Consider the following 26556-nt stretch of genomic DNA (forward strand, 5'->3'; position numbering starts at 1 on the left):
GAGGGTATAGCTGATGGAGGAGGGGCTTAACAGTTTTAGTGTCACGCCTCCTAGGGAGCTGAGCTATACCCAAGGTCTGTGTCCCCCAAGGAAAATGGGCGAGAAATATGGCTGTGTGCATGAGGCCTTAAATTGTTACCAACTTTTCACAAATCAATAGTACAAGGAATCGGAAGAAATTTTGCAATCTACAGGTATAATCTCCTTATCAGCTGTTTCCCTCTTCCCTGTTAAATGTTTTTCCCTTTGAATATCACTTGAAACATTCCACACTGAAGGATCAGATTACATCCTCCCATACAAGTCAATGGAGAGGTGAGCAAGAGCTGAGGGAGACATGACTGCAGCTACATAGGAAGTGCTTTATTTACAACCATACAGGTCAGTACTTCTCTGTAATGTCCATCATCTTAAAGCTGCATCTGACTAAGAAGGTTATGAAGTAGATTCTCCTTTACTTTGTGTGTGCAGTGAGTGCATGGCAGCTAGTCTCCACCCACTAGGTCTGAGAGAACTACATTTAGCATGCACAGGGGAAAACTGCTAAAAAAAAATGCCAGATAAGTCATATAGTTGCCAGGTAAGGTACACTTAAAATAAAAGGCACCAAAACTGCATGTGTCATTACAACCTAAAATCAATGCATCAGACAGAAAATTAACAAATTAATTTATTTACATAAAGACAATAACTGCTCAAGTGACAAAAGCTGCGACACAAAGCAAGTATCCAGTGTAAACATGTCCACCTATCTAGCTGACAAACAAGAAAAAGGTACACTTGTCATTAATTGCATCTTCTGTGCAGATGTTAAAATAGGATGTCAGCAGCACATAAAGGGAGGTTTAGCAAGTGGTCTAAAGTAGAACTGGCTTAGTTGCCCATTGCAACCAATCACATTTCACCTTTTTATAGCTCCTTTGGAAAATTTAAGGTAGAATCTGGTTGCTATGGGCAACTAAGCCAGTTGTCCTTTACACCAGTTTTGATAAATCTCTGGTATAGTCTTATGTTACAGTCAAGAAATCTTCCCATGTAAAAGGACCTTTAGGATAAAGTCACATGCACAAGATTTGTTCATCTGAATGTGCTTTCCACCAAAACAATCCCATTCGGATGAATTAAATGAATTGACAGAAATAAAAATAAAATCTGCTATGTTGAATATACCCATATACTCCCCACAGATTTTTCAGCAGAAGAGGGGTTAAATATTTTTTTATTTCTGATATAGTAAATCACACCTTGAAGGGAATCATGGGCTGGATCTCACAACGGTCTGCCCTAGCTATCAGCGTGAAGATGGCAACAGTAACATGGAGTACAATTGGACTGCTTTATGGATGTGTGGTACTGGCTTCTTGAAGTCAACATTAGTTTGGAGACTTTTGAAAAGATTGAGAACTTTGAGATTAAAGAAATATTCTGGTTTTATCTTAGTTTTTTCTGTGATATTCTGGTTACATTGAGTTATCCCCCATCCTGTGGGACCCCCACCCATCACACGAACAGGGGCTTTGTATCCACTGCAGCCCCCCTGAAATGAACAGAGCGGCAGTTCGACATGTGCGTGGCCACTCCATTTATTTCTATGGGGTTTCTAGAGGTAGCCAGGTACAGAGCTCAGCTATCTCCAGAATTTTTAAAGAAATGAATGGAGCGGTCGCACGCATGCCCAACCGGCCGCTCCATTCATTTCAGAGGGACTGCAGGGGGTATGAGCCCCTGTTCTTATGATCAGTAGGGGTCTCAGCGGTAGAGCCCTCACTGATCTGATACTTAGCCTGTAGATAGGAGATAACTTAATGTAACCGGAATAACCCTTTAAATTTGAGGGAGCACAATGCCTAGTGATCAACTTGGGATCACTTCAGAGAGTCATATCTCAAGATAATAAAAAAAAATACTGAAAACAAATTAAAGGAGGTGGGTCCTTTGTAAAATTATTAATTTTGTTAATAATTTCAGATAAATTGGTGGAAAAGTAGCATTAAAGCCAAGCCTGTCAAATCCAGGTATTTCTCTCAGTATTTTATGAGTGTTTCTGTAGTGATGCAACTTAGAAGCGTCAAATTCCATAATGATATGAGTATAAGAAGCCATTGCTTTCTCTTCAGACGAAAGGTCTTCTCTTTTATCATACCTATGAAAAGACAAACAAAACTTAAATCAGTTACTGACCAGTGCCTGCAGTGGTTATAAGACGCATGCTCAAACACTGCAGACATTGGTCAATAAGACATATGGTCCTAACCACTGCAGTCATTGGTCAATAAGACATATATGGTCCTAACCACTGCAGTCATTGGTCAATAAGACATATGGTCCTAACCACTGCAGTCATTGGTCAATAAGCCAGGCGCTAATACATCCCGGCAATGACACTTTTCATAATCTAGTTTTACTTTCTTGGGCTAGTTCCACATCGCCTGCAGAGAACTGTTCAAGCATAGACACTACCGGCGGACCCCATTAACTATAACTGGCAGAGATCTGCCTGCTACCTTGCAAATATGCAGAGAATCGGTCTTACAAAAACCGCTGCACGCAGTGTTTTTTGCCTGGTCAATGCCAGACCTGCCGGCTGGAAGCCCCAGCCACAGACGTGAAAGCAGTGTTACTTACTATGCAGATCAGGGTTTTTCACAATAAACAGTTATTACCGAAATCAGCAGTTTTTTTTTATACCGCCAGAGACAATGAATGGAGCAGCATGGCACACGTTTAACCACCACTCAATCTCCCACGCCCTAGTTATGCAGCAACTAAGAATGTGGACTTTGCTACAATGGGGCTCCCAGCGATCAGACATTTATAATCTATCATTTGAATACTTTTCTGCCTGAATAAAATCGACAGAGCCTTACCTGCTAGTGCCAGTCTTTTGCATGTTGCGTTTTGTCCAAAATGCTAACAGATTGGGGGTCATTTATCAAAGACCAGCATATTATGCCAGTCTTTTAATAGCCCCTGCACTTCCAGAGAATGCGCCTAATGTATGACTAGGCACACGACTTGTCATAAAATAGGCACATCCTCTGTCAGTCCGTGTGCCTAGAATTTAGTAGATTTCAATTGTTATTTACACTTGATCAGGCTAAGGGTCCATTCACACGTCCATAAGTGTTTTGCGAATCTGCAAAACACTGACCCTGGCCATGTGCACATGGCCGGCACTATAATGCCTATTCTTGTCCGGTAATGCGGACAAGAATAGGACATGTTCTATTTTTTTGCGGAGCTGCGGACCGGAAGTGCGGGCAGTGATAATCAGAACAAGTATGCTCTCTGATTTATTCGTGAAGGGAGTTGATAACATGAACAGAAGTCCATGTTAACCTTTCCATGGGGACATGTACAGTTACCCAAGGAGTTAGGTACACAAATCTATGTGGCAATTTGTGAAACAGTCTAAAAATAAATCCTTCTTTGTTGCCCGTTGCTAATCAATTCTTATTGGGCTCTTGGAAAATGAAAGCTTTGCTTGGAAATTGTGTCAGGAGTGAGCTGCAGGTATATGCAGCTTTCATTGAGACCCTTTTCAAAGGGCTCTAACATGCAACTTAGGGTCCAGTCACACATCCATATGTGTCTTGCGGATCCGCAAAACACGGACACCGGCAATATGCGCTCGTTTTCTGGACCGCACATCGCTGACACTCTTAGAAAATGCCTTTTCTTGTCTGCAATTGCGGACAAGAATGGGACATGTTCTATTTTTTTGCGGAATGCGGATAGCACATTCCGGCCCTATTAAAAATGAATGGGTCCGCACCTGTTCCGCAAAATTGCGGTACGGATACAGACCCATTTTGCGGACGTGTGAATGGACCCCAATTGTGACTAGCATTTTAAAGCTTAGATTGTCAGCTTTAAAACAAGACCTGGCTTGGATCTCTAGCTGTCATATTCTGGGATCCAGCTTATCAGTAGGAAGGACATACAAGATACGTCCCTGGATACTAAATTGTCAGCCTGCAAGAATGTATGAAATACGTCCTTGGCAGAGAACGAGTTAAAGGGAGTCTGTCACCTCCATATGGCCATATACAGTGCTTACATGGCTGTGTAGCACACCTATACAGAACTGTAACGGTACCTTTGTCTTTAGACTTGCACCAGCAGGAAAAAGGGAGTTTAATTCATATGCAAATGAGCACTTGCAAGTGCCCAGGGGCGGAGTTCAGTGTGTAGGAGCCCAGGCTGCTCTGCCTTCTTTTCACTTTACTCCTCCCCAGCCTCTTCCTTTGCCTGCCTCCAAGTCTCTTGCCTCATCGATAGGTCCGGACTTGAGGGCGGAAGGAAGGCTGGGGAGGAGTAAAGTAAAAAGAAGGCAGAGCAGCCTGGGCACCTACACACTGAACTCCGCCCCTGGGCACTTGCAAGTGCTCATTTGCATATGAATTGAACTCTGTTTTTCCTGCTGGTGCAAGTCTAAAGACAAAGACAAAGGTACTGTTACAATCCTGTCTAGGTGTGCCACACAGCCATGTAAGCACTGTATATGGCCATATGGAGGTGACAGACTCCCTTTAAGGTCCAGAGGAAGTTTCAGTCTCTACTATCCACATTCCCACACTTTTTCCGTAGCCTTATGCAGTCTTGTTTTTCTGCAGTTGTGCCACTATTGCATACAGTATCACAAATAACATTTTTAGGTCATTTGAATGTCCCTATTAAGAGGGATTGACAGTATAGTTACAGAATGGCTACCCATTAGTAATAGGTATATTTGGACATGTAGTCATACATATGTGCTCCTTGCTTACTTGAGCACAATTATATATTTTCTCCTATCCCATCAATACAAAATGTACAACATTAATATATAGTGGTTCTTCTCACATTGTGAAAAGTCATTATTACCAACGGAAATTTCACATGCCTAAAACACACAAATGTTCCCCTTTCCTGGAATCTAGACAGCAGGTAAAAGAAGAAACATAACAAACAAACCCAGAAACAACCCTTTCAAACCTACCTCCAATGTGAATGAGACTGTAAAAATCGTGAAACTCCAGTTTGAGCAGCAGCCACATCTATGTGGACAGACACATCTAAAAGATATACCGTAATATAGATAGATAAATGTTTCAGTACTTGTTGTAGTTCGAAACAGTGCAGTCATACAGCAAAAAGACATTGTAAAACAAGTTCCGGGGGTAGTAACAAGACAAGTACCTGTGGATGGGGCCACCATTTTATGAAGTTCAGCCATTGCAGTACCTCCAGGATAATTGAAATGGGACACGTACAAAGACATAGCAGAGTATGCTGCGTTTCCAAAAAGATGGGCTATGACAAAAAGAGTGCCTAACTTGTATATCCAGGATTTCTGATAATTCTGCAGTCTGCAAAAGGTATGGAGAAGAAATGCAGTACACAGTGAAAGGTTGAATAACTCAGATAAAGTCTTAGGTTACTTTCACATCTGTGGTTTCCTTTCCATTTTTTAGACCCGGCAGAGGATCTCAAAACTGGATGGAGGAAAACGCACCAGTTTGAATAATAAACCGACTGCATCTGTTCAGAACGGATCCTGTTGTATCATATTGAAAATAAACGTGTCCGAAAAAGACAGAGCCGGCACCACTGAGGGTGGGTTCACACTAGCATTAGGGATTCCGTTATGGCCTTCCGTTATAACGGAACATAACGGAATCCATAGGATGGAATGCAAAACGGAAGCCTTTAAGAGGCATTCCGTTTTTGCTCCGTCATAATAGAAGTCTATGGGAAAACATAATGGATCCGCCTGGGTCCCGTTATGCAAGACGGAAAATAAAGTCCTGTCGACTGGACTTTGGGTCCCGTTATTCAAGACTGAAAACAGACGGATCCGTTAGGTTTTCCCATAGATTTCTATTAGGACGGAGCAAAACTGAATGCCTCTTAAAGGCTTCCGTCATAATGCGAGTCTATGGGCAGCAAAACGATCCGTCCTTCCGTCTTATGAATTCCGTTATAATGGAAAGCTATAACGGACTCCATAACGCTAGTGTGAACCCACTCTGACTTGGTTTTCGATGTCGGATGTTCAGTTTCCCATGCTGCATATGCATGGGAACGCAACAAAAAGGAATGCATTCTGGTGAACTCCGTTCCAGTTTGTTCTCATTGACAATGAACAGAGACAAAACTGAAGCAATTTCCTCTTGTTTTGAGACCCTCTGCCGGATCTCAAAACTGGAAAGAAAAACGCAGATGTGAAAGTAGCCTTAGTCTACTTTCACACTGGCGTTTTGGCTTTCCGTTTGCGAGATTCGTCATTGGCTCTCACAAGCGGTCCAAAACGGATTAGTTTTGCCCTAATGCATTTTGAATGGAAAAGAATCCGCTCAGAATGCATCAGTTTAGTCTCCATTCCGATTTGGACGCAGACACCAAAATGCTGCTTGCAGTGTTCTGGCGTCCGTCTGATTAAACTGAGCCAAACGGATCCATCCTGGCACACAATGTAAGTCAATGGGGACGGATCCGTTTTCACTGACACAATCTGGCACAACGGTGTTCCAGACGGATCCGGCTTGGCTAGGTTAAAGATAATACAAACGGATCCGTTCTGAACAGATGCAGACAGTTGTATTATCTGAATGGATCTGCACAAAACGTGAGTGTGAAAGTAGCCTTAGTCATGTATGATGCAATAGTATTTGGCAAGCTTCCTTTATACTTACATATATGAACATCCTTTAGAAGCCACTATGTTTAACAGCGGAAATGTGTAAATGATAAACCGAAGTTCTTTGTGAGGAAGGAAGGAGTATAAAAATATGAAAGCCACAACTGGTGCAACCAGTAGGCGCATCCTTTTATCAAAGAGGCCAAATGGCAGAAAGAATAAGCTAAAGGCCATTGCTCGCGGCACTACTGAATAAAAATACCACAGGAATGGAGAGGTCTAAGGAGCCAGTTAAGGAAAAGCTTGTGGATCCAAATGAATCAATGGACCACATGACACTCTGGTGGTGGACAGGTACAATAGATAGAAGGATCAGAAGCATAAATGAAACAATGGACCACATGACACTCTGGTGGTGCACAGGTACAATAGATAGAAGGATCAGGAGCATAACAAACGAATCAATGGACCACATGGCACTCTGGTGGTGCACAGGTACAATAGATAGAAGGATCAGGAGCATAAATGAAAGAATGGACCACATGGCACTCTGGTGGTGCACAGGTACAATAGATAGAAGGATCAGGAGCATAAATGAAAGAATGGACCACATGACACTCTGGTGGTGCACAGGTACAATAGATAGAAGGATCAGGAGCATAAATGAAACAATGGACCACATGACACTCTGGTGGTGCACAGGTACAATAGATAGAAGGATCAGGAGCATAACAAACGAATCAATGGACCACATGACACTCTGGTGGTGCACAGGTACAATAGATAGAAGGATCAGGAGCATAAATGAAACAATGGACCACATGGCACTCTGGTGGTGCACAGGTACAATATATAGAAGGGTCAGGAGCATAAATGAAACAATGGACCACATGACACTCTGGTGGTGGACAGGTACAATATATAGAAGGGTCAGGAGCATAAATGAAACAATGGACCACATGACACTCTGGTGGTGCACAGGTACAATAGATAGAAGGATCAGGAGCATAAATGAAACAATGGACTGCATGGCATTCTGGTGGTGGACAGGTACAATAGATAGAAGGATCAGGAGCATAAATGAAAGAATGGACCACATGGCACTCTGGTGGTGCACAGGTACAATATATAGAAGGGTCAGGAGCATAACAAATGAAAGAATGGACCACATGGCACTCTGGTGGTGCACAGGTACAATAGATAGAAGGATCAGGAGCATAAATGAAAGAATGGACCACATGGCACTCTGGTGGTGGACAGGTACAATAGATAGAAGGATCAGGAGCATAAATGAAAGAATGGACAGCATGGCATTCTGGTGGTGGACAGGTACAATAGATAGAAGGATCAGGAGCATAAATGAAAGAATGGACAGCATGGCATTCTGGTGGTGGACAGGTACAATAGATAGAAGGATCAGGAGCATAAATGAAAGAATGGACCACATGGCACTCTGGTGGTGGACAGGTACAATAGATAGAAGGATCAGGAGCATAAATGAAAGAATGGACAGCATGGCATTCTGGTGGTGGACAGGTACAATAGATAGAAGGATCAGGAGCATAAATGAAACAATGGACTGCATGGCATTCTGGTGGTGGACAGGTACAATAGATAGAAGGATCAGGAGCATAAATGAAACAATGGACTGCATGGCATTCTGGTGGTGCACAGGTACAATAGATTGAAGGATCAGGAGCATAAATGAAAGAATGGACCACATGGCACTCTGGTGGTGCACAGGTACAATAGATAGAAGGATCAGGAGCATAAATGAAACAATGGACAGCATGGCATTCTGGTGGTGCACAGGTACAATATATAGAAGGATCAGGAGCATAACAAATGAATCAAAGCCAAGACTTGGTCAATTCAAGAAGAGTCTTAAAACAATGACATATCTTCAGGAAAAACAGTGCCCTCAGCTTTTCAGTGCTGGCCGCGCTCCTCGGAGCACTGAAGCCATCATCTGCACAAAAGGCTTTTCTTGGGAATGCTGCAAACAATCTTTGCAAAACCAATCCGGACAATATGCCTAGTTTAATGATCGGGTTGGTCCTGCTGACAGTTGCTCTAACCTTTTCCTGCAGTTCAGTACTTGAATACTTTTATGTTTTGGCACCCATGACTGAGGGTGAGCTGTAGTTTTCATTGGAACCATTTAGGGTACACATGACTTTTTGATAATTTTTTATTCAATATTATTTTGGCACTGGGGATTTTAACAACACCCACAGTCTAATTAATGTTTTTTTACTTTGTGTTCCCTAGTGGGACTTGAACATGTGATCGTTTGTACAAAACACGGTGGATGCATCCTATTACACCCTGCTTTCCCTTGGCCCCAGCTCTGCTAATAGACTGCATACCACAATGGCGCACAAGGCTATAAGATATCCGATATATTGAGCTCTCGGCTGTAATTCATGTTGTGAGACCTAGTACTCATGTACCCAGCCAGTGACCGCACATATCCTCCTGAATTTAACTATGGCCCGCATCTCACTTCCTATACCCCCTGCTCCATATCTCAATCAGAGACAACTGGAGAAGAAGGACATAAAATGGCATCTATTGATGGCCACACAGAGGGGACAGCGTTTGGGGCAATATATTATGGTGCACTGTGGTATATGGTATTTTGCGCAATGATATTGCTGACCCCTCCTACTTATGTTCATTTTAGACACTCCTAAAACATGGGGCCACTTTAAGTTCCCAATTCCCCCCTTTCTAAGAGTAATGACCACCTCCCCTTGCTCCTAAAGGCTCATTTGCATATATTAAAACCGCATTCATCAAACAGGAACACATCTGCTGACAAATGCCCTTTAAAGTGTATTACAAAAGTTATTTTAAGCACATTTAGAGTAGGATTTAATAAAGTTTAGATAAAGGCTTAGGCACACTCTAAAGAGAAGGTCATCAGAAAAATACCTATTGTTTAAATCACATTTTTAAAGAATTGTTATTTATGAAGATTTTTTTTACATGCTACTAATTGTAATAAAGTATATAATTCTACAATTTTCACACTGGCCACTAGGTGATTATTTCCTGCTCTGTGCAGGTAACCTTTCAGCAGCCATCTCAGAATTAGGCTACTTTCACACTAGCGTTTTGGTTTTCCGTTTCCAAGATCCGTCATGGGCTCTCAAAAGCGGTCCAAAACTGATACGTTTTGCTCCGTCCAGTCTCCATTCCGCTCTGGAGGCAGACACCAAAACGCTGCCTGCAGCGTTTTTCTGTCCGCGATGTGTTGCGGAGCAAGACGGAACAGTCCTGGCACAAAATGTAAGTCAACGGGGACGGATCCGTTTTTTCCTGACACAATAGAAAACGGATCCGTCTCCCATTGACTTTCAATGGAGTTCATGACGGATCTATGCGGTTGAATTATGGTAACAGAAGTGTTTTTGCAGATCCATGACGGATCCGCAAAAAACGCTAATGTGAAAGTAGCCTGACACTGACAAGTAACACATTCCCTTTAAACCAAACGGTGGTGTATATGACTATGCCTATCTATTCATGTAGCCTGGCTCTTGACCAAACTGTTGGCTATATACATTTTCAGCCAGAAGTGATGATCAAACCATGTAAGGAGAGATATTAATCTGATGACCAGTGCCCCTTGATATTACATGCACAAGCGCACACATGTTTGAGCGGGTTGCATTTCTGTTTGCTGCAGCACCAGCTATGCATGGGGGTCTACAGGCCCCTTTACACTGCACAATGTAGGGAAAGAAGCGTTCCTTCTCGGCAAGCTTCTGCTCGTCAGTGAAGTAGACTGCTGAATTTACATGCAGATCTCCTCCACAGTATGGCATTAGCGATCGCTCCTCCCCACACAGAATCATGGAACAAACGATTATTTATATGACTGCATGACCCAACAAACTAGCACCTTTATACCATCAGATAATTGCAGAGCGTTCCAACAAATGTTTGTTGGCTGATGTTTCGCCAGTGTAGGGGACCCTTATATGTTGATGTGGCACAGTTTATCTTCAGATAAAGAATGGGAGTGAATGGTCAAAAATACTTTTTAGAAGGATACGCCCCAGTTTGAGCTTTTATTCAAAATAGTGTTATACCACAGAACTTCTCCTTCAGGCCAAACAAGGCGTTTCCAAAAAAAGGAGTCCACCAGGACGGTCACACCTAATATAATCAATACAGAAAAACAGTCTCATAAACCCACTGGACCACAATGTGCTGATCTTACACACAAAACAAATGTGGAGAAATATTTCCTCATATTAAAGCATGAAAAGCATTTCATTATTATTAGTATTAAAGTGGTTGGCTGGTTTTCTATATTGATGACCTATCCTCAGGGCAGGTTATCAATATTAGATCGTCGGGGGGGGACTCCCGCCCCCCCCATCAGCTGTTTAAAGTCTCTATTATTTATCTGCTCGTTGTCGGCACTGCAGCTCCTCCGTTCCCATTCACTTCAATGGGAAGGAGCTGTTACACTCCGTCCCCAACTTCCTACTGAACTAAATGGGAATGGAGGAGCTGCAATCAGACCTGCTCCTCGCAATGTCAACTGTTTTCTCTAGGGAGCAATCATTAGAAACTCATTAACTCCATTCCTACAGAGATTCAGCTACAGTTCTTATCAGCTGTATTCAGGATCATAATCCCTGACAAGCAGAGCAGCGGATGAGGCAGCTCTTTAGCTCAGTGTTGTCAAGTAACTTGTGCTGCTGTGTGATTAGGACAGGTTGTGTGTACTAATAGGACGGGGGCCATTTTATTTCTCCTAATGATTGCTCCCTAGACAAAACAAGCCATTATAACTAATGAACGGAATTTGTAAATAATTTTCTATGTTTATAATAACACAATAATTAGGTATTTTCTTCTTTCCCGGAGAACCCCTTTTAAGTTGTTTTCAGAGATTTTGATACCAATGACCTATCCTCAGGCTGTGAGCTCTGCGCTGCGATTGGCCAGCGCTACAGCGGAGGACATAACGGGAGAACGGAGCGGCGCCCAGGGATAATAGTAAGTGCAGTGAGATCCCTGGGCGCCGCTGTATATGTCATGATACTTAGCTCACAGTGTTTTTCCAGGTGAAAGGTCCTCTTTAACCATTATTATGGTATTGTACGGTGTTAAACAGTGCTTCCATATCAGCTACTTTTATAGGGGTTCCCTAGGACTGGAAAACTAAAGATTCATTGATATGGACACTTTATATCTATGACTTGTTACACTTAAGAAATGATGTACAAATACTGCTCTAAATAAGACTTACCAAGCCATATAATTCCCGCTGGGACTGCATGCAAGAGAGTTGTAAAAACCGAGACACTTCCCTTCTTCAGCGACAGCAGCAGCATCAGCCCCATCAGTATACACAGCTCAGACCTGAAGACGATAATGGCCAAAGCAGAAAGCCAAATAAATGGACCATGCTTCTGTTTCATCCAGAAGGTGACAGCAAGCAGGACTAAAAGACAAGAGAGAGGAGGTAAATTAGCTGAGACGTCTCCCACACGATAAACGCGGACAATACTATCCATATGTGCATTTACCAAACCATTCCTGTAACGCTAGCTTGGCTTCCAGATTTTCTATATAGAGAGAGGTGTAAAGTAAGGCCCTGATCACATGCAACGTCAAGGTTGAAAACCATAGCAAATGCAAGTAATGGACAGATAGGGCATGCTGGGTATTTCTAATTCCATGCACAATACAGATACATTTTTGAAGGGGTTGTATCACAAAGCACATTCTACATTTATCAATCCAGCACCTGGATCTAAATTTCATGTAGTTTAAAAGGGACACCGTCAGGCCTTCTGAGCATATTTAGATCTTTATATGCCCGCCTAGGTCTTGTAATAAGTTTCCAATTCATATAAGTATTATCCCTGTGCGCATTGTAAAACGTGAAAAATAATCTTTATAATCACCTGTCAATCAACTGTCCTTTGTGCCCAAGGGGCGTTCTTTGCGCCGCATTTGTGTCCAGCCGCGCCCCAACAGCCGGATCCTTAGAGACGCCCATCTCGTTAGAATTCACGTCGCTGGGTGGCATTTTCCTGTCCCCGACATTCGGAGATCCTGCGCATGCCCAATACGAAGTTACGTTCATCAGCCTCAATAGCATCATCTGCGCATGCGCTCGGCACCCTCACTCGCTGGGATCACATCGCGCCTGCGTCTCCTATGTTTCTATGAGGCCACTTCAGCCTCTCCATTCTGCGCCTGCCGTAACTTCATATTGGGGATGTGCGGGATCTCCGAATGTCGGGGACAGGAAAATACCGCCCAACGAAGTGAATTCTAATGAGATGGGCGTCTCTAAAGATCCGGCAGTTGGGGTGCGGCTGGGCACAAATGCGGCGCAAAGAACGCCCCTTGGGCACAAAGGACAGTTGATTGACAGGTGATTATAAAGATTATTTTTCACGGTTTTCAATGCGCACAGGGATAATACTTATATGAATTGGAAACGCATTACAAGACATAGGCGGGCATATAAAGATCTAAATATGCCCAGAAGGCCTCACAGTGTCCCTTAAAAATGGCTGTATCTGTATAGCACCACCTGCTGTTTGTCCTTTCCTTATTTTTTTGTCTGTCTCACTGAGCTGCTTGAACGCGCTCAGTTTAAATCTTCAACTACCACCAGCCATATGTTCTGTTCTGTCTGTGGCCATTACAGGGGGAGAGCGGCATCAGAAAGGACGCACCCCTGAGCTATCAGGCTGAAGATAGCAGTGATTATGGAGATCTCTGGATCCATGTCAGGTACAAGGCTGGTTCTAGCTTTGTTACAAAGATGTTGTCATGTACTATATCATGTCGGATTTTCATTTTTTACATAAGTCATGGGATAACCCCTTAAAAGGGCTACACAAAGGCCAAATGCACACGGCCGTGAGCGGTCCGTGGTATCCCGGCCTGGCATCCTGCTGAGAGCAGGAGCGCATGGCGTCATTAGTTGCTATGACGCCGTGCGCTTCATGCTGCTGCGGCACTACAGTAATACACTCGTATGATCTATACAGCCTAAGGCTACATGCACACGACCGCTGTGTGCTTTGCGGTCTGCAAATTGCGGTTCCGCAAAACACGGATGGAGTCCGTGTACGTTTTGCAATTTGCGGAACGGCACGGACAGCCATTGATATAACTGCCTATTCTCGTCCGCAAACGAGGGCCATGGAACGGAGGGCCATGGAACGGAGAAACAGATTCGGTCCCATTGTAGTGAATGGTTCCGCATCCGAGTCGCAAAAACTGCGGCTCGGATGCGGAACAAAACAACGGCTGTGTGCATGAGGCCTAATATGAAGGGTAACCTGATTTTCCCTTGACATCTGGTGCTGCAGGAAAGAAGGATCAGGCATGTTGGAGTCTGTACGTACGTGATCCTTTGTATCCCAGGGAGCTAAACAGTACCAAAGTCATAGAAGATACAGAGCAATCTGTAAGGTTAGATTCATACATGCAAATTCTGAGCCATACACAGGGATGGATATAAAGGAGAGGAGAGACGTCAGCTTTCCTTTCTTTTTCTTCTTTCTGGAGCCATTCTTGTGTGCGGCACAGAAAACAGAGAACATTATGTATGCTGGCAGAATAGAACAGAAGCTGTGTAACCACTAAAATGCAATAATTACAACCATACATACCAATAGGGAGCGCTAATATATTAGGGAGGGTGCGAGTGCAATAAAACATCACATGGAACTGAGTGGCTGTTATCAGGCAGAAATATGTAGACACATGAGCGCCAAACTGCTTCCTCACTTCCTTCTGCAGCTGCCATAGGGCAAAAAGGACCATCAGACCCAGAGAGGCTCGTACTGTGGATATAAAGGCAGAAAACAGTCACCCACAACACACTTTATACCTTTAAAGATATTCCTCAGGTTTTTCCAGCATAGCCTGTTAAATGCCAGGGACACAGCGCACCTTTAACCCCTTCACCGCCCAGGGCCGTCTTTACCAAGGGGCAAAAGGGGCAGCTGCCCTGGGCCCAGTTGCTCCTGGGGGGCCCAAGGCAGCTGCCTCTTGAGCCCTGCTAGCTACTGCCCCGGGTGTCAAGCGGTCCGCTACACAGGCATCATGATCGTACTGTGTTAATGATCTTAATTCTAGGACCTTAATGAGTTTTGATCTAGGACCTTAATGACATCATTACCATGTGACCAGTAACCTAGCAATTACTGGTCACATGGCTATGATGTCATCACAGGTCCTACTGAGTGTTGCAGAAGTTAACTGGAGCTTTTTTGTGTAAAGATTACATCAGAAAAAGGTGACAGGGGCTGTTATGTTAATATACTGTATAGTGGGGTGCTGTATACTGTGTGGTGGGCTATATATTGTGTAATGGGCTGTATATTGTGTGGTGGGCTGTATACTGGGGGGGGGGGGTGGCCGGTATACTGTGTGGTGGGCTGTATACTGGGGGGGGGGGCCTGTATAGTGGGGGGGGGGGGGCTGTATAGTGGGGGGGGGGGGGCGCCTGTATAGTGGGGGGGGGGGGCCTGTATAGTGGGGGGGGTGCTATGTTGCTGTACTGTATAGTGTGGGGGGCTGTATAGTGTGGGGTGCTAAACTGCATACTGTGTGGTGCTGTATACTATAGGGTGCTATATTGCATACTGTGGGGTGCTGGGGTGCACTGTAACACTAGGGTGAGCAGAGCCCTGGTCTCCTTCCTGCAGAGCGGTGCCCACTTCCAGCCTGAGCCCAGCTGCCCAGAGCACTGATCCTGAGCCGCTGGAGTCTTCAGAACTGGAAGTATTTACAGTCATTCACTGGACTCTACCAGGTGTGTGGATTTTTGTGTGTGTGTGTTGTGGTGGAGGGCGTGATTGCCTGCTAAGGTGTGGGAAGGCGGGATCCAGGGGGCCCAAGTAAATTTTTGCCCAGGGTCCAATCAATATTAAAGACGGCCCTGTCACCGCCACAGATATTAGTTATTAAGCCACAATCTACAAACTACATAAAATGTGTCACACTAAACCCTCCAATAAATAGAAGAGGCTGGCTATTCTTGTTCTAAATTGTCAGACCTTTGCTGAATTTAGAATGGCCCAGATTTACTAACGGATCTGTGACACAAATCTAAGAAAGTTAAGCAAAATGATGCAAATTTGCTAGGGGTTTCTACACTTTTTTTCTGACATGCTCGACAAGAAGGCGAAGCTTGGTGGAAAGTGGCAGAACTTCATGGGAAAGGGAGTGGGGCCTAGGACACCATTATTTTGCATCAAACTTCGGCACAATTCGGACTAGGGTTGTTGCGATACCAAAATTTTGATTAGATTTCGATACCATAAAAAAGTATTGCGAAACTCGATACAACGTGAAAAAAATAAATAAAAACACACCAAAAAAGCCACGTGCGTTTTTTTCCTGTTCCGGCGTTCACCGCATAAATTTTTTAATAGTTTGGATTTTCGGACGTGGCGATATGTAATATGTTTATTTATTGCTTATGTATTTTATATGTGAAATTGGGAAAGAGGGTGATTTATACTTAATATTTTGGTGGTTTGTTTTTTTTACTTTTTATTTAATAACTATTTCCCCCTTAGGGGCCAGAGCCTGGGATCTTTTAATCCCTTGTCCTATTCACCCTGATAGAGCTGTATCAGGGTGAATAGGACTTCACACTGTCCCTGCTGCCCTGTGCATAATACACACAGCAGCAGGGATGTTACTGCTGGGGCTCCGATCAGAAGCTGCCATTGCACCACCAATGAAGAGGAGGGGAGGGGACACTGTGGCCACTGCCACCAATAATTTGAATGTAATAAATCTCAGCTGACGTTCTCTTCTTACATCTTTATGCTTATTTTTGGAATAAAAATAAGCATATTGATATAAGAAGAGAACATCTGCTGATATTTATTACATACCGTCTGGAAGCATTTTTCCTTCTCGTGCGGACTGAGTTTTATGTTGAGTGCCAACTGCTTTCTACTTTGACCAATGATTTTAGTACTGGGGGGGAAGGGGGAAGCGCACTGAGCCGCTAATGATATCAGGACATGAAGAGAGGCGCACAGGGATCTCACTGAACTTACTATTATTCCTGGGCGCCACTCCGTTCGCCCCAGTTACCGTCTCCTGCTCTGTATGCTAATTACTACTATCGGAGCAATGGGGAGGAGACATCAGCTTCTCTCCTGGGCGTTCCTTCTCCCTGGCTGTGACGTTCTGCGCTGCGATTGGACAGCGCTACAGCCAGGGAGAAGGAACGCCCAGGAGAGAAGCTGATGTCTCCTCCCCATTGCTCCGATAGTAGTAATTAGCATACAGAGCAGGAGACGGCAACGGGTGCACAGCGGGAGAATGGAGAGGCGCCCAGGAATAATAGTAAGTGCAGGGATATCTCTGGGTGCCGTGCTATGTAGCCTGCTACTTAGCTATACCGGGACTAAAGTATCGCTTGTGTATCGAAATTTCGATACCCGCAACAACCTTAATTCAGACATAAAAATTTGCCAACCAATAGCTGTGGACAGTGTCTATCCCTGCACCCCATTTCTCATCCAGACTGAGCACCTGTGATAAATCTGGTGCCGATCTACATAGCCTGTCTAAATGTGCATTTACATGTGCTGATGGAACAGCATCGCTCCAGATGGCGACCAAAACGGTCGCAAAATGTGCCTTAAAATTTGCAGATGGCAACAAGACTTTTTAGCCTTGTTGCGATTTGCGACAGGGCTGCCGCGCTGTAGCTGAATATTGCGGCGGGGCACGGGAGCCCATAATTCCTTGCCCAGCCGCGATCACCTACGCCAGGGATGGCCAACCTGAGGCTCTCCAGATGTTGCAAAACTACAACTCCCATCATGCCCGGACAGTCTACAGCTATCAGCCTACAGCAGGGCATGGTGGGAGTTGTAGTTTTACAACAGCTGGAGAGCCGCAGGTTGGCCATGCCTGACCTACGCTGTCATGGGCTACAGGCCTGAGGCCTATTTGATAGTGAAATCCTAGCGCAGGTGGGGGGCACTGGAGGGGGACATTACTCACTGGAAGGGGGGCACTGGGGGCAGACACCACTCACCGGAAGGGGGGCACTGGGGGCGGACAGTGTGGGGGGAAATTACTACTGTGGAGCATATTACTACTGTGGGGGCAATAATTACTATGTGTGGGGAAATCACTATAAGGGGGCAGTGTGGGAGAAAATTACTACTGTGCGGGCAGTGTGGGGGGAAATTACTATGTGTGGACAGTGTGAGTGGGGGAAATCACTATGTGAGGGCAGTGTGTGGGGGAATTAATCTAAGGTTTTATTATCACTGGGGGCACCCTAGGTGGCATTTATAATTGAGGTAGACACTATAGGGACATTATTTCTACTGGGGTCACTATTTTTTAAGCAGTATAGTACAGTGCTCCAGACTAAAAAAAAAATACCTAGTAGCCATTGGCTCCTGAAGTGAAAAATTTAGGAGCCAAATCAAATTTTTTGTCGCCAAATCGAAACCGAATCAAAATTTTGGTATCGTGACAACGCTACGCCAATCAGATCAGCGTAGGGTTGTTTTGATACCAAAATTTTGATTCGCTTTCGTCACCATAAAAAAGTATTGCGATACTCAATACCATGCAAAAAAAAAAAAAAAGAAAGCCGCGTGCATTTCGCATTTTATGAAACATTTGGCCCATAATAGAACAGTCCTATCCTATTTTTTGGGGTGACAAAAAAATGGCGAATGCTCACCGCATAGGAGATATTTTTTAATAATTTAATAGTTTGGACAGCGCTGTGTAATATGTTTATTTATTTATTGTTTATATATTTTATATGTAAAATTGGGAAAGGGTGGGATTTAAATATTTTTGGGTACTTTCACACTAGCGTTTTTCTTTTCCGGCATAGAGTTCCGTCACAGGGGCTCTATACCAGAAAAGAACTGATCAGGCATATCATCATGCATTCTGAATGGAGAGTAATCCGTCCAGGATGCATCAGGATGTCTTTATTTCAGTCATTTTGACTGTTCAGGGCGGAGATAATATCGCAGCATGCTACGGTTTTATCTCCGGCGAAAAAAACTGAAGATTTGCCTGAATGCCGGATCCAGCATTTTTCCCCATAGGAATGTATTAGTGCCAGATCTGGCATTCAAAATACCGGAATGCACCCGCACTAAATCCAGACTCATTCACTTCTATGGGGCTGTGCACATGAGCGGTGATTTTCACACATCACTTGTGCGTTGCGTGAAAATCGCAGCATGCTCTGTGTCGTGCGTTTTTCACGCAACACAGGCCCCATAGAAGTTAATGGGGCTGCGTGAAAATTGCAAGCAAGTGCGGATGCAGTGCAATTTTCACGCATGGTTGCTAGGATGAAAGTCTATTCACTGTATTATTTTACCTTATAACGTGGTTATAAGGGAAAATATTAGCATTCTTTAATACAGAATGCATAGTAGAAGGTCAATATAATAAACATTGTTGGCGCAGTGCGCCCCCCCAACACCCCAGTATGATAAACATTGGTGGCGCAGTGCACCCCCCCCAATATAATAAACATTGGTGGCGCAGTGTGCCCCCCAATATAATAAACATTGGTGGCGCAGTGAACCCCCCAAAACCCCAGTATAATAAACATTGGTGGTGCAGTGCGCCCCCCCAATATAATAAACATTGGTGGCGCAGTGTGCCCCCCCTCAATATAATAAACATTGGTGGCGCAGTGGGCAGTGCCAATGAGGGTTAAAAAATAATTAACTCACCTCCTCCAATTGATTGTCTCCTGTTCTTTCTTCAGGACCTGTGGTGACATCACTGTGCTCATCACATGATACATCACCATGGTAATGGACCATGTGATAAGCTCAGTGACGTCACCACAGGTCCTGAAGAAAGAACAGGAGACCGGCAGCTACGCGATCAACTGGAGGAGGCGAGTTAATTTTTTAAATATTTTTTTTAGCCCTCATTGGCACTTCCCACTGTGCCACCAATGTTTCTTATACTGGGGTGTTGGGGGGCGCACTGTGCCACCAATGTTTCTTCTACAAATACAGGAGGCGGGTGCCGGAATCAAATAGCCGGCACCCGACCTCTATGACAGGGTGCTGCGATCAGCAGCAGTTAACCCTTCAGGTCCGGTACCTGAGGGGTTAACTCAACTGCCGCTGATCGCAGCTCCCTGTCATAGAGGTCGGGTGCCGGCTATTTGATTCCGGCACCCGCCTCCTGTATTTGTATTAACAGGTCAGTTATCTTCATTGGTTGCGCAGTGGCCACAGCCCCTCCCCTCCTCCTCCCGTCTCTCTCCTTATTGGGGGCAGAAGCAGCACAAGGGGTAGGGAGAGACTCCTTCTCCACTGCGCTGCTGAGAATTCTAGAGTCTGACTCACGGTTCTAACTCAAAGAATCAAATGAGTCTCTAACTAAGTTGGATCTTTAGATTCTTTTAACCTGTGACTCATTCGATTCTTTCTTAGACTCCCTGTACTGTGTGTGACTCAGACTCAGAGCTGCTAGTGCTTGCATTGCCTCAGCTCTGATTGGTTGGTGGGCGGGGAGGGGCGGGGCTGGCAGAAGCAGTCCACTCTAGGATCAGATTACACTCCTCCCGAGTCCCTCCCCTCCCTGCTGCCAGCGTCTCACTCTCTATGTGTGCTGTGACTCACTGACTCAGACTGAGAAGAACATTGGCGGCGGGGCAGAGAACTATCATCTCCTGCGCCTGTCGCTGTTCAACGGCAGAGCTGCCGCGGAGGGTCTAGTCTCAAATGGCAACAAGACTAAAATGTCTTGTTGCCATTTGTAAATTCTAAGTCGCATTGGTGACCATTTTGGTCGCCATCTGGAGCCCTGTAGTACCTGGGGCATTGGGGGGCAGAACAGGCACAGTATTGGGGGTGGCAGCAGGATGGTGGGGGGGGGTGTTGATGGAAAAATTAAGAAATCTAACGCATCTGTCACAAACTCTGTAGAGACGAGATGTGGCTGAAAGAATTTGTCATGGAGGTCTGGGTCAAATGGAGGAGAAGAGGAAACAGAACATGTCACTGGATGTAAGACGTATGTAGTGCTGGCTCACTACTGTGACCCGCGTCTCATCTTCTCCAAGTCTTCGGTTTATTTTTAAGTCTGGAGCACTAAACAGGTAATTATCGGGAAACCACCAGAGGAAAGAGCTACATTTACATGCAGCAATCACCTCCTCTGTATGAGGATGAGTATCTTCAATGATAAACGAAGGTTTGCTCCCTCACCGGGTGATCTGTGGCACCGTTACACAGGAAGATTATTGGGAACGAGCACTCGTTCCCAATAATTTGCACAGCGATTGTGCAGTGTAAACCCCCCTTAAAGGGGTTCTTTGGGAATAAAAAAAATTAAAATACTTAAATACTAAGTTATTATAAATATATTCCCAAATACCTTGCATTAGTTATAATGGCTTGTTTCGTCTAGGAAACAATCATTGTAGGAAATAAAATGGCCACCGTCCTATTAGCACACACAAAACCTGTCCTAATCACACATGAGGACAAGTTACTTCACAACACTGAGGTAAAGAGCTGCCTCAATCTCCTCTCTGCTCATCAGGGATTATGGTCCTAAAGATAGATGATAAGACCTTCAGCTGAATCTCTGTAGGAATGGAGCTAATGAGGAGACATGAAGTACAGTCAGGTCCATAAATATTGGGACACCGACAGAATTCTAACATTTTTGGCTTTGTACACCACCATAATGGATTTGAAATGAAACAAACAAGATGTGCTTTAACTGCAGACTGTCAGCTTTAATTTGAGGGTATTTGCATCCAAATCAGGTGAACGGTGCAGGAATTACAACAGTTTGCATATGTGCCTCTCACTTGTTCAGGGACAAAAAGTAATGGGACAGAATAATAATCATAAATAAAACTTTCACTTTTTAATACTTGGTTGCAAATCCTTTGCAGTCAATTACAGCCTGAAGTCTGGAACACGTAGACATCACCAGACACTGGGTTTCATCCCTGGTGATGCTCTGCCAGGCCTCTACTGCAACTGTCTTCAGTTCCTGCTTGTTCTTGGGGCATTTTCCCTTCAGTTTTGTCTTCAGCAAGTGAAATGCATGCTCAATCGGATTCAGGTCAGGTGATTGACTTGGCCATTGCATAACATTCCACTTCTTTCCCTTAAAAAACTCTTTGGTTGCTTTTACAGTATGCTTTGGGTCATTGTCCATCTGCACTGTGAAGCGCCGTCCAATGAGTTCTGAAGCATTTGGCTGAATATGAGCAGATAATATTGCCCGAAACACTTCAGAATTCATCCTGCTGCTTTTGTCAGCAGTCACACCATCAATAAATACAAGAGAACCAGTTCCATTGGCAGCCATACATGCCCACACCATGACACTGCTACCACCATGCTTCACTGATAAGGTGGTATGCTTAGGATCATGAGCAGTTCCTTTCCTTCTCTATACTCTTCTCTTCCCATCACTCTGGTACAAGTTGATCTTGGTCTCATCTGTCCATAGGATGTTGTTCCACAACTGTGGAGGCTTTTTTAGATGTCGTTTGGCAAACTCTAATCTGGCCTTCCTGTTTTTGAGGCTCACCAATGGTTTACATCTTGCGGTGAACCCTCTGTATTCACTCTGGTGAAGTCTTCTCTTGATTGTTGACTTTGACACACATACACCTACCTCCTGGAGAGTGTTCTCGATCTGGCCAACTGTTGTGAAGGGTGTTTTCTTCACCAGGGAAAGAATTCTTCGGTCATCCACCACAGTTGTTTTCAGCAGTCTTCCGGGTCTTTTGGTGTTGCTGAGCTCACTGATGCGTTCCTTCTTTTTAAGGATGTTCCAAACAGTTGTTTTGGCCACGCCTAATGTTTGCTATTTCTCTGATGGCTTCGATTTGTTTTTTTCAGCCTAATGATGGCTTGTATCACTGATAGTGACAGCTCTTTGGATCTCATCTTGAGAGTTGACAGCAACAGATTCCAAATGCAAATAGCACGCTGGAAATGCACTGTGGACCTTTTATCTCCTCATTGTAATTGGGATAATGAGGGAATAACACACACCTGGCCATGGAACAGCTGAGAAGCCAATTGTCCCATTACTTTTGGTTCCTTAACAAGTGGGAGGCACATATGCAAACTGTTTAATTCCTGCACCGTTCACCTGATTTGGATGTAAATGCCCTCAAATTAAAGCTGACAGTCTGCAGTTAAAGCACATCTTGTTAGTTTTATTTCAAATCCATTGTGGTGGTGTATAGAGCCAAAAATGTTAGAATTGTGTCGATGTCCCAATATTTATGGACCTGACTGTAGAAGATGGTGGGGATGTGGCTAATGAGCAGCACTTATATGCAGTCTCCATTAGGCTAGGTCTACACAACGACAATAAGTCGCGCGACACATAGGGCACAACTACACTGCAACATGTGTAGCGTGACATTAAAGGGAACCTGTCATCTCCAAAAACCATCCCAAGCCGCCAGCAGTACCTGAGAGTAGCCAGCAGCGTGTTTCCGATGATAATTTCCTTCCTGAAGGCTGATGCGGCTAAAGCTCAGAAAACGCTCTTTTGTCCCCTGCCGGTGAGCTTCTCTAGTCATGCTTGAAGTCAGGGGGGCAGCGACCCCCTTCCCTGCCCCTTTACTGTGACAGCCAGCCAGCAGTTTGGCCGGCTTTGCCGAACTCTCTGCATATGCACTGTCAGTCACAGCGAAGGGGCAGGGAAGGGGGCCTGGTTATCTTGACTTGAAGCAAGGAGGCCGCTCCCCCCCTGACTTCAAGCATGACTAGAGAAGCGCGCCGGCAGGGGATAAAAACATTTTCCAAGCTTTAGCCGCATCGGCCTTCAGGAAGAAAATTAACGTCGGAAACACGCTACTGGCGGCTTGAGTTATTTTTTGGAGGTGACAGGTTCCCTTTAATGTCGCGCGACAATTTTTATAATGGTAGTCTATGGTGTCGCACTGCGACATGCTGCAACAGTCACAGAAAAAAAAAAAATCCATCTGGAATAGGTTCTTAGCGACTGTCGTGTCGAAGTGCCATTATAAAAATTGTTGCACGACAAATGTCGTCATGTAGACCTAGCTTTACCACAGCCTGTCCTGTCCGTCCTCTCTGTACCTCATGTCTCCTCATGAACTCCATTTTTACAGAGATTCAGCTGAAGATCTTATCGGCTGTATTCAGGATCATATTCCCTGACAAGCAGAGCAGAGAGGAGAGGAGGATGAGGCAGCTCTTTAGCTCCGTGTTGTGAAGTAACTTGTCCTGCTGTGTGATCAGAACAGGTTTTGTGTGTACTAATAGGACGGGGGCTATTTAAAGGGGTTATCCAGGACTAACAAATGTCCCCTATATGCCTGGGCCCCTCACAATGAATCTAACCTACCTGGCTCCCCGCGCCGCTGCTGCTTCTCCCTTGCGCAGGGAGCCTGCTAAGTAGATTCATTGTGAGGGACCCAGCATATGGGGGGGAATTTAATAGTCTTTGATAACACCTTTAATTATTGCTCACTAGACAAAATGAGCCATTATAACTAATGAAATGTATTTGGGAATATATTTATGATAAAGTAATAGTTAAATATTTTCATTTTCTTAATTCCCGGAGAACCCCTTCAAGCTTATGCCATCTTTACGATTAGTGAATCTGGACCAATGTGCGTCTGCATTCTTCTGTACAATAATCAGAATCTCTGGGGTGACTGAGGGTCCATTCACACGTCCGCAATTCTGTTCCCGAAAAAAATAGAACATGCCCTATTCTTGTCCACAATTGCGGACATGAATAGGCATATTCCATTAGTGCCAGTGTTCTGCCGAAAGTCTATAGATTGGCGAAAGTCTATAGCAGAAGTCACGTGGCGTGCTGCGCAAGCGTACTTCAGTGAAGCATTCCTGCAGCCTCCACTGCAGTAGCTCGCACACCGCGCGTGCGCACACTTAAGGGTATAGATTTCTTAAAGTGAAAGTCATCTCCATTAAAATACAGCTCCATTAATTTGTACCCTCGCGGGCTCGCCATTTAGTACAACTAGCTCTGTGCCGCCATTGATAGTAAAGAAGGAAATGGATGGTAAAGAAAGAGATGGATAGTCTCTTTCTTTACCATCCATTTCCTTCTTTACTATCAATGGCGGCACAGTTAGTTTTACTAAATGCCGAGCGCAGCGAGGCCGAGCCCTATGCGTGGCAAGCGAAGCGTGCCCGCAAGGGTACAAATTAATGTAGATGCTGTATTTTACTGGAGGTGACTGTCACTTTAAGACGATGATTCTGATGATTTGTGGAAGTGCGCTTGCGCTATAGACTTTCGGCAAGCTATAGAGATCTGTCAGAACACCGGCAATGTGCGGTCAGCAAAATGCAGAACGCACATTGGCGATGTCCGTGTTTTGCGGAACCTCAAAACACACACGAATGTGTGAATGGAGCCTTAGGGCTGTTTCACACAAGCGAGTCTATTGCGGGAATCATGCTCCGTGTGCGAGTGTGACCCTCCGTTCTGGACTTGCAGGAGCGCACGGCATTATCATGATTTATAATGCTATGTGTCTCTGCATGGCCTTTTTTCCACAGAATCATAGTGACATAAAGCTGTCAGTATGATTCTGTAGAAATAAGGCCATGCAGAGACACATAGCATTATAAATCATGATAATGCCGGGCGTTCCTGCAAGTCCAGAGCAGAGGATCACACTCACACACGGAGCGTGATTCCTGCAATGGACTCGCTCGTGTGAAACAGCTCTTAGGGTCTATTCACACGTCCGTTGTTTCTTTCCTGATCTGTTCCGTTTTTTGCTGAACAGATCTGGACCAGATCTGGACCCATTCATTTTCAATGGGTCCTGAAAAAAAACGGACAGCACAATGTCAGATTTTTTTTCAGGACCCATTGAAAATGAATGGGTCCAGATCTGTTCAGCAAAAAACGGAACAGATCAGGAAAGAAACAACGGACGTGTGAATGGACCCTTAAGGTGGAGGTCCCGCACAACCTAAATTCTCTAACAATGGAGTTGCAGAAACCTCATTCACTCGCATCAGATGGGGCTTCTTACATCATGAGAAGATGGATGCAGATGTCACCAGGGGACCCTGAAGAGAACTAGACCAGAGACCCTCCTCAGTACAGATACTGAAGGTTCTGGACGTTCTTCAGCTTTGGGTCCCTTGGGTGAGAAGCGGGTTCCTAAATGTTTTGACCATAAAAAACATAAATGCACTTGATAAAAGTCCGGCAGCCACGCTGTCCATACCTAGGAGCTGCGAGTAGAACGTGTCCACCTCTAGGCGGGAGAGGAGGTGGACGCCAGGGGCAGACAGCGCGCTGATGAGGAGCGGCCCGAGGAACGATCTGGGGACGACCCCCGGGAACTGGTGATGGTCGTACTGTCCGGGAAACAAACACATGGTACATAGAGCGCCACTGCCAGGGACCACCCAACTCCCCGTGCCAGGCGGGGGTTACCTTGTCCAGGTCCAGCCTGTGGTACAGCACGTCATGGCACGCCTGCAGGCTGAAGCTCTCCTCCACCTTGGTGAACGGACAGGCAAGGAGATGCACGGCCGCCACGGACACGAACAGGAGCAGCAGGAGAACTTGTCTCCTGGAGCCCCTCTTCACCGCCATGTTGGACGGCAAGACACTAGACAGACACGCCCCTTGGCAAGGTGGTATTTACCACACCATTTTGCCTTATGTCATAGCGCCCCCTGCTGGTCAGGAATGGCCGCTGCGACCCCCGTCCATGACAATGACGCAATGTATGTGTACAGTTCCCTTCATGCGCCCCTCGTAGCGGTGAGCATGTTAGCTAGTGCCGCAGCGGCGCTTCTATTCCCCGGCTCAGTGACAGCTATGGGCGCGCAGTGCATGCTGGGGCGGCCAGTTCCGCACTACACACTGACGTCATCTCAGTACGCGTGGGGAGC

General features: G+C 45.0%; 2 protein-coding genes across 2 annotated transcripts; one reads left to right on the forward strand and one right to left on the reverse strand.

The window, feature by feature from the left end:
* Positions 1–652: 652 nt before the first annotated feature.
* Positions 653–26498, reverse strand: ALG12 (ALG12 alpha-1,6-mannosyltransferase). The gene is made up of 9 exons (XM_044280242.1): positions 26093–26498; positions 25881–26013; positions 14284–14457; positions 11895–12089; positions 10686–10789; positions 6678–6901; positions 5182–5351; positions 4982–5057; positions 653–2143 (listed from the first exon to the last, which is right to left on the reverse strand). The coding sequence occupies exons 1-9, from the start codon at positions 26252–26254 to the stop codon at positions 1918–1920; spliced, it is 1464 nt and encodes a 487-aa protein (XP_044136177.1). The 5' UTR covers positions 26255–26498; the 3' UTR covers positions 653–1917.
* Positions 6891–9822, forward strand: LOC122927910. The gene is made up of 2 exons (XM_044280243.1): positions 6891–6965; positions 7245–9822. Exons 1-2 carry the CDS (start codon positions 6892–6894, stop codon positions 8308–8310), a joined length of 1140 nt encoding a protein of 379 aa, XP_044136178.1. The 5' UTR covers position 6891; the 3' UTR covers positions 8311–9822.
* Positions 26499–26556: the final 58 nt, after the last annotated feature.

Source organism: Bufo gargarizans, chromosome 2 (assembly GCF_014858855.1).
Source record: "Bufo gargarizans isolate SCDJY-AF-19 chromosome 2, ASM1485885v1, whole genome shotgun sequence".
NCBI classification, from domain to species: domain Eukaryota; kingdom Metazoa; phylum Chordata; class Amphibia; order Anura; family Bufonidae; genus Bufo; species Bufo gargarizans.

What these genes read in the sequence shown, in the direction of transcription:
- ALG12 (XM_044280242.1), bottom strand. Translation starts at nt 26,254, where the DNA reads ATGGCGGTGAAGAGGGGCTCCAGGAGACAAGTTCTCCTGCTGCTCCTG. An exon ending in AGCGGGAATTATATGGCTTG is followed by an intron (nt 10,790 to 11,894) that starts GTAAGTCTTATT and finishes TGATTATATTAG; the next exon opens with GTGTGACCGTCCTGGTGGAC. An exon ending in CAGTCTCATTCACATTGGAG is followed by an intron (nt 2,144 to 4,981) that starts GTAGGTTTGAAA and finishes GTCTTTTCATAG; the next exon opens with GTATGATAAAAGAGAAGACC.
- LOC122927910 (XM_044280243.1), top strand. Translation starts at nt 6,892, where the DNA reads ATGGAGAGGTCTAAGGAGCCAGTTAAGGAAAAGCTTGTGGATCCAAAT. An exon ending in ATGGACCACATGACACTCTG is followed by an intron (nt 6,966 to 7,244) that starts GTGGTGGACAGG and finishes CATGACACTCTG; the next exon opens with GTGGTGCACAGGTACAATAG.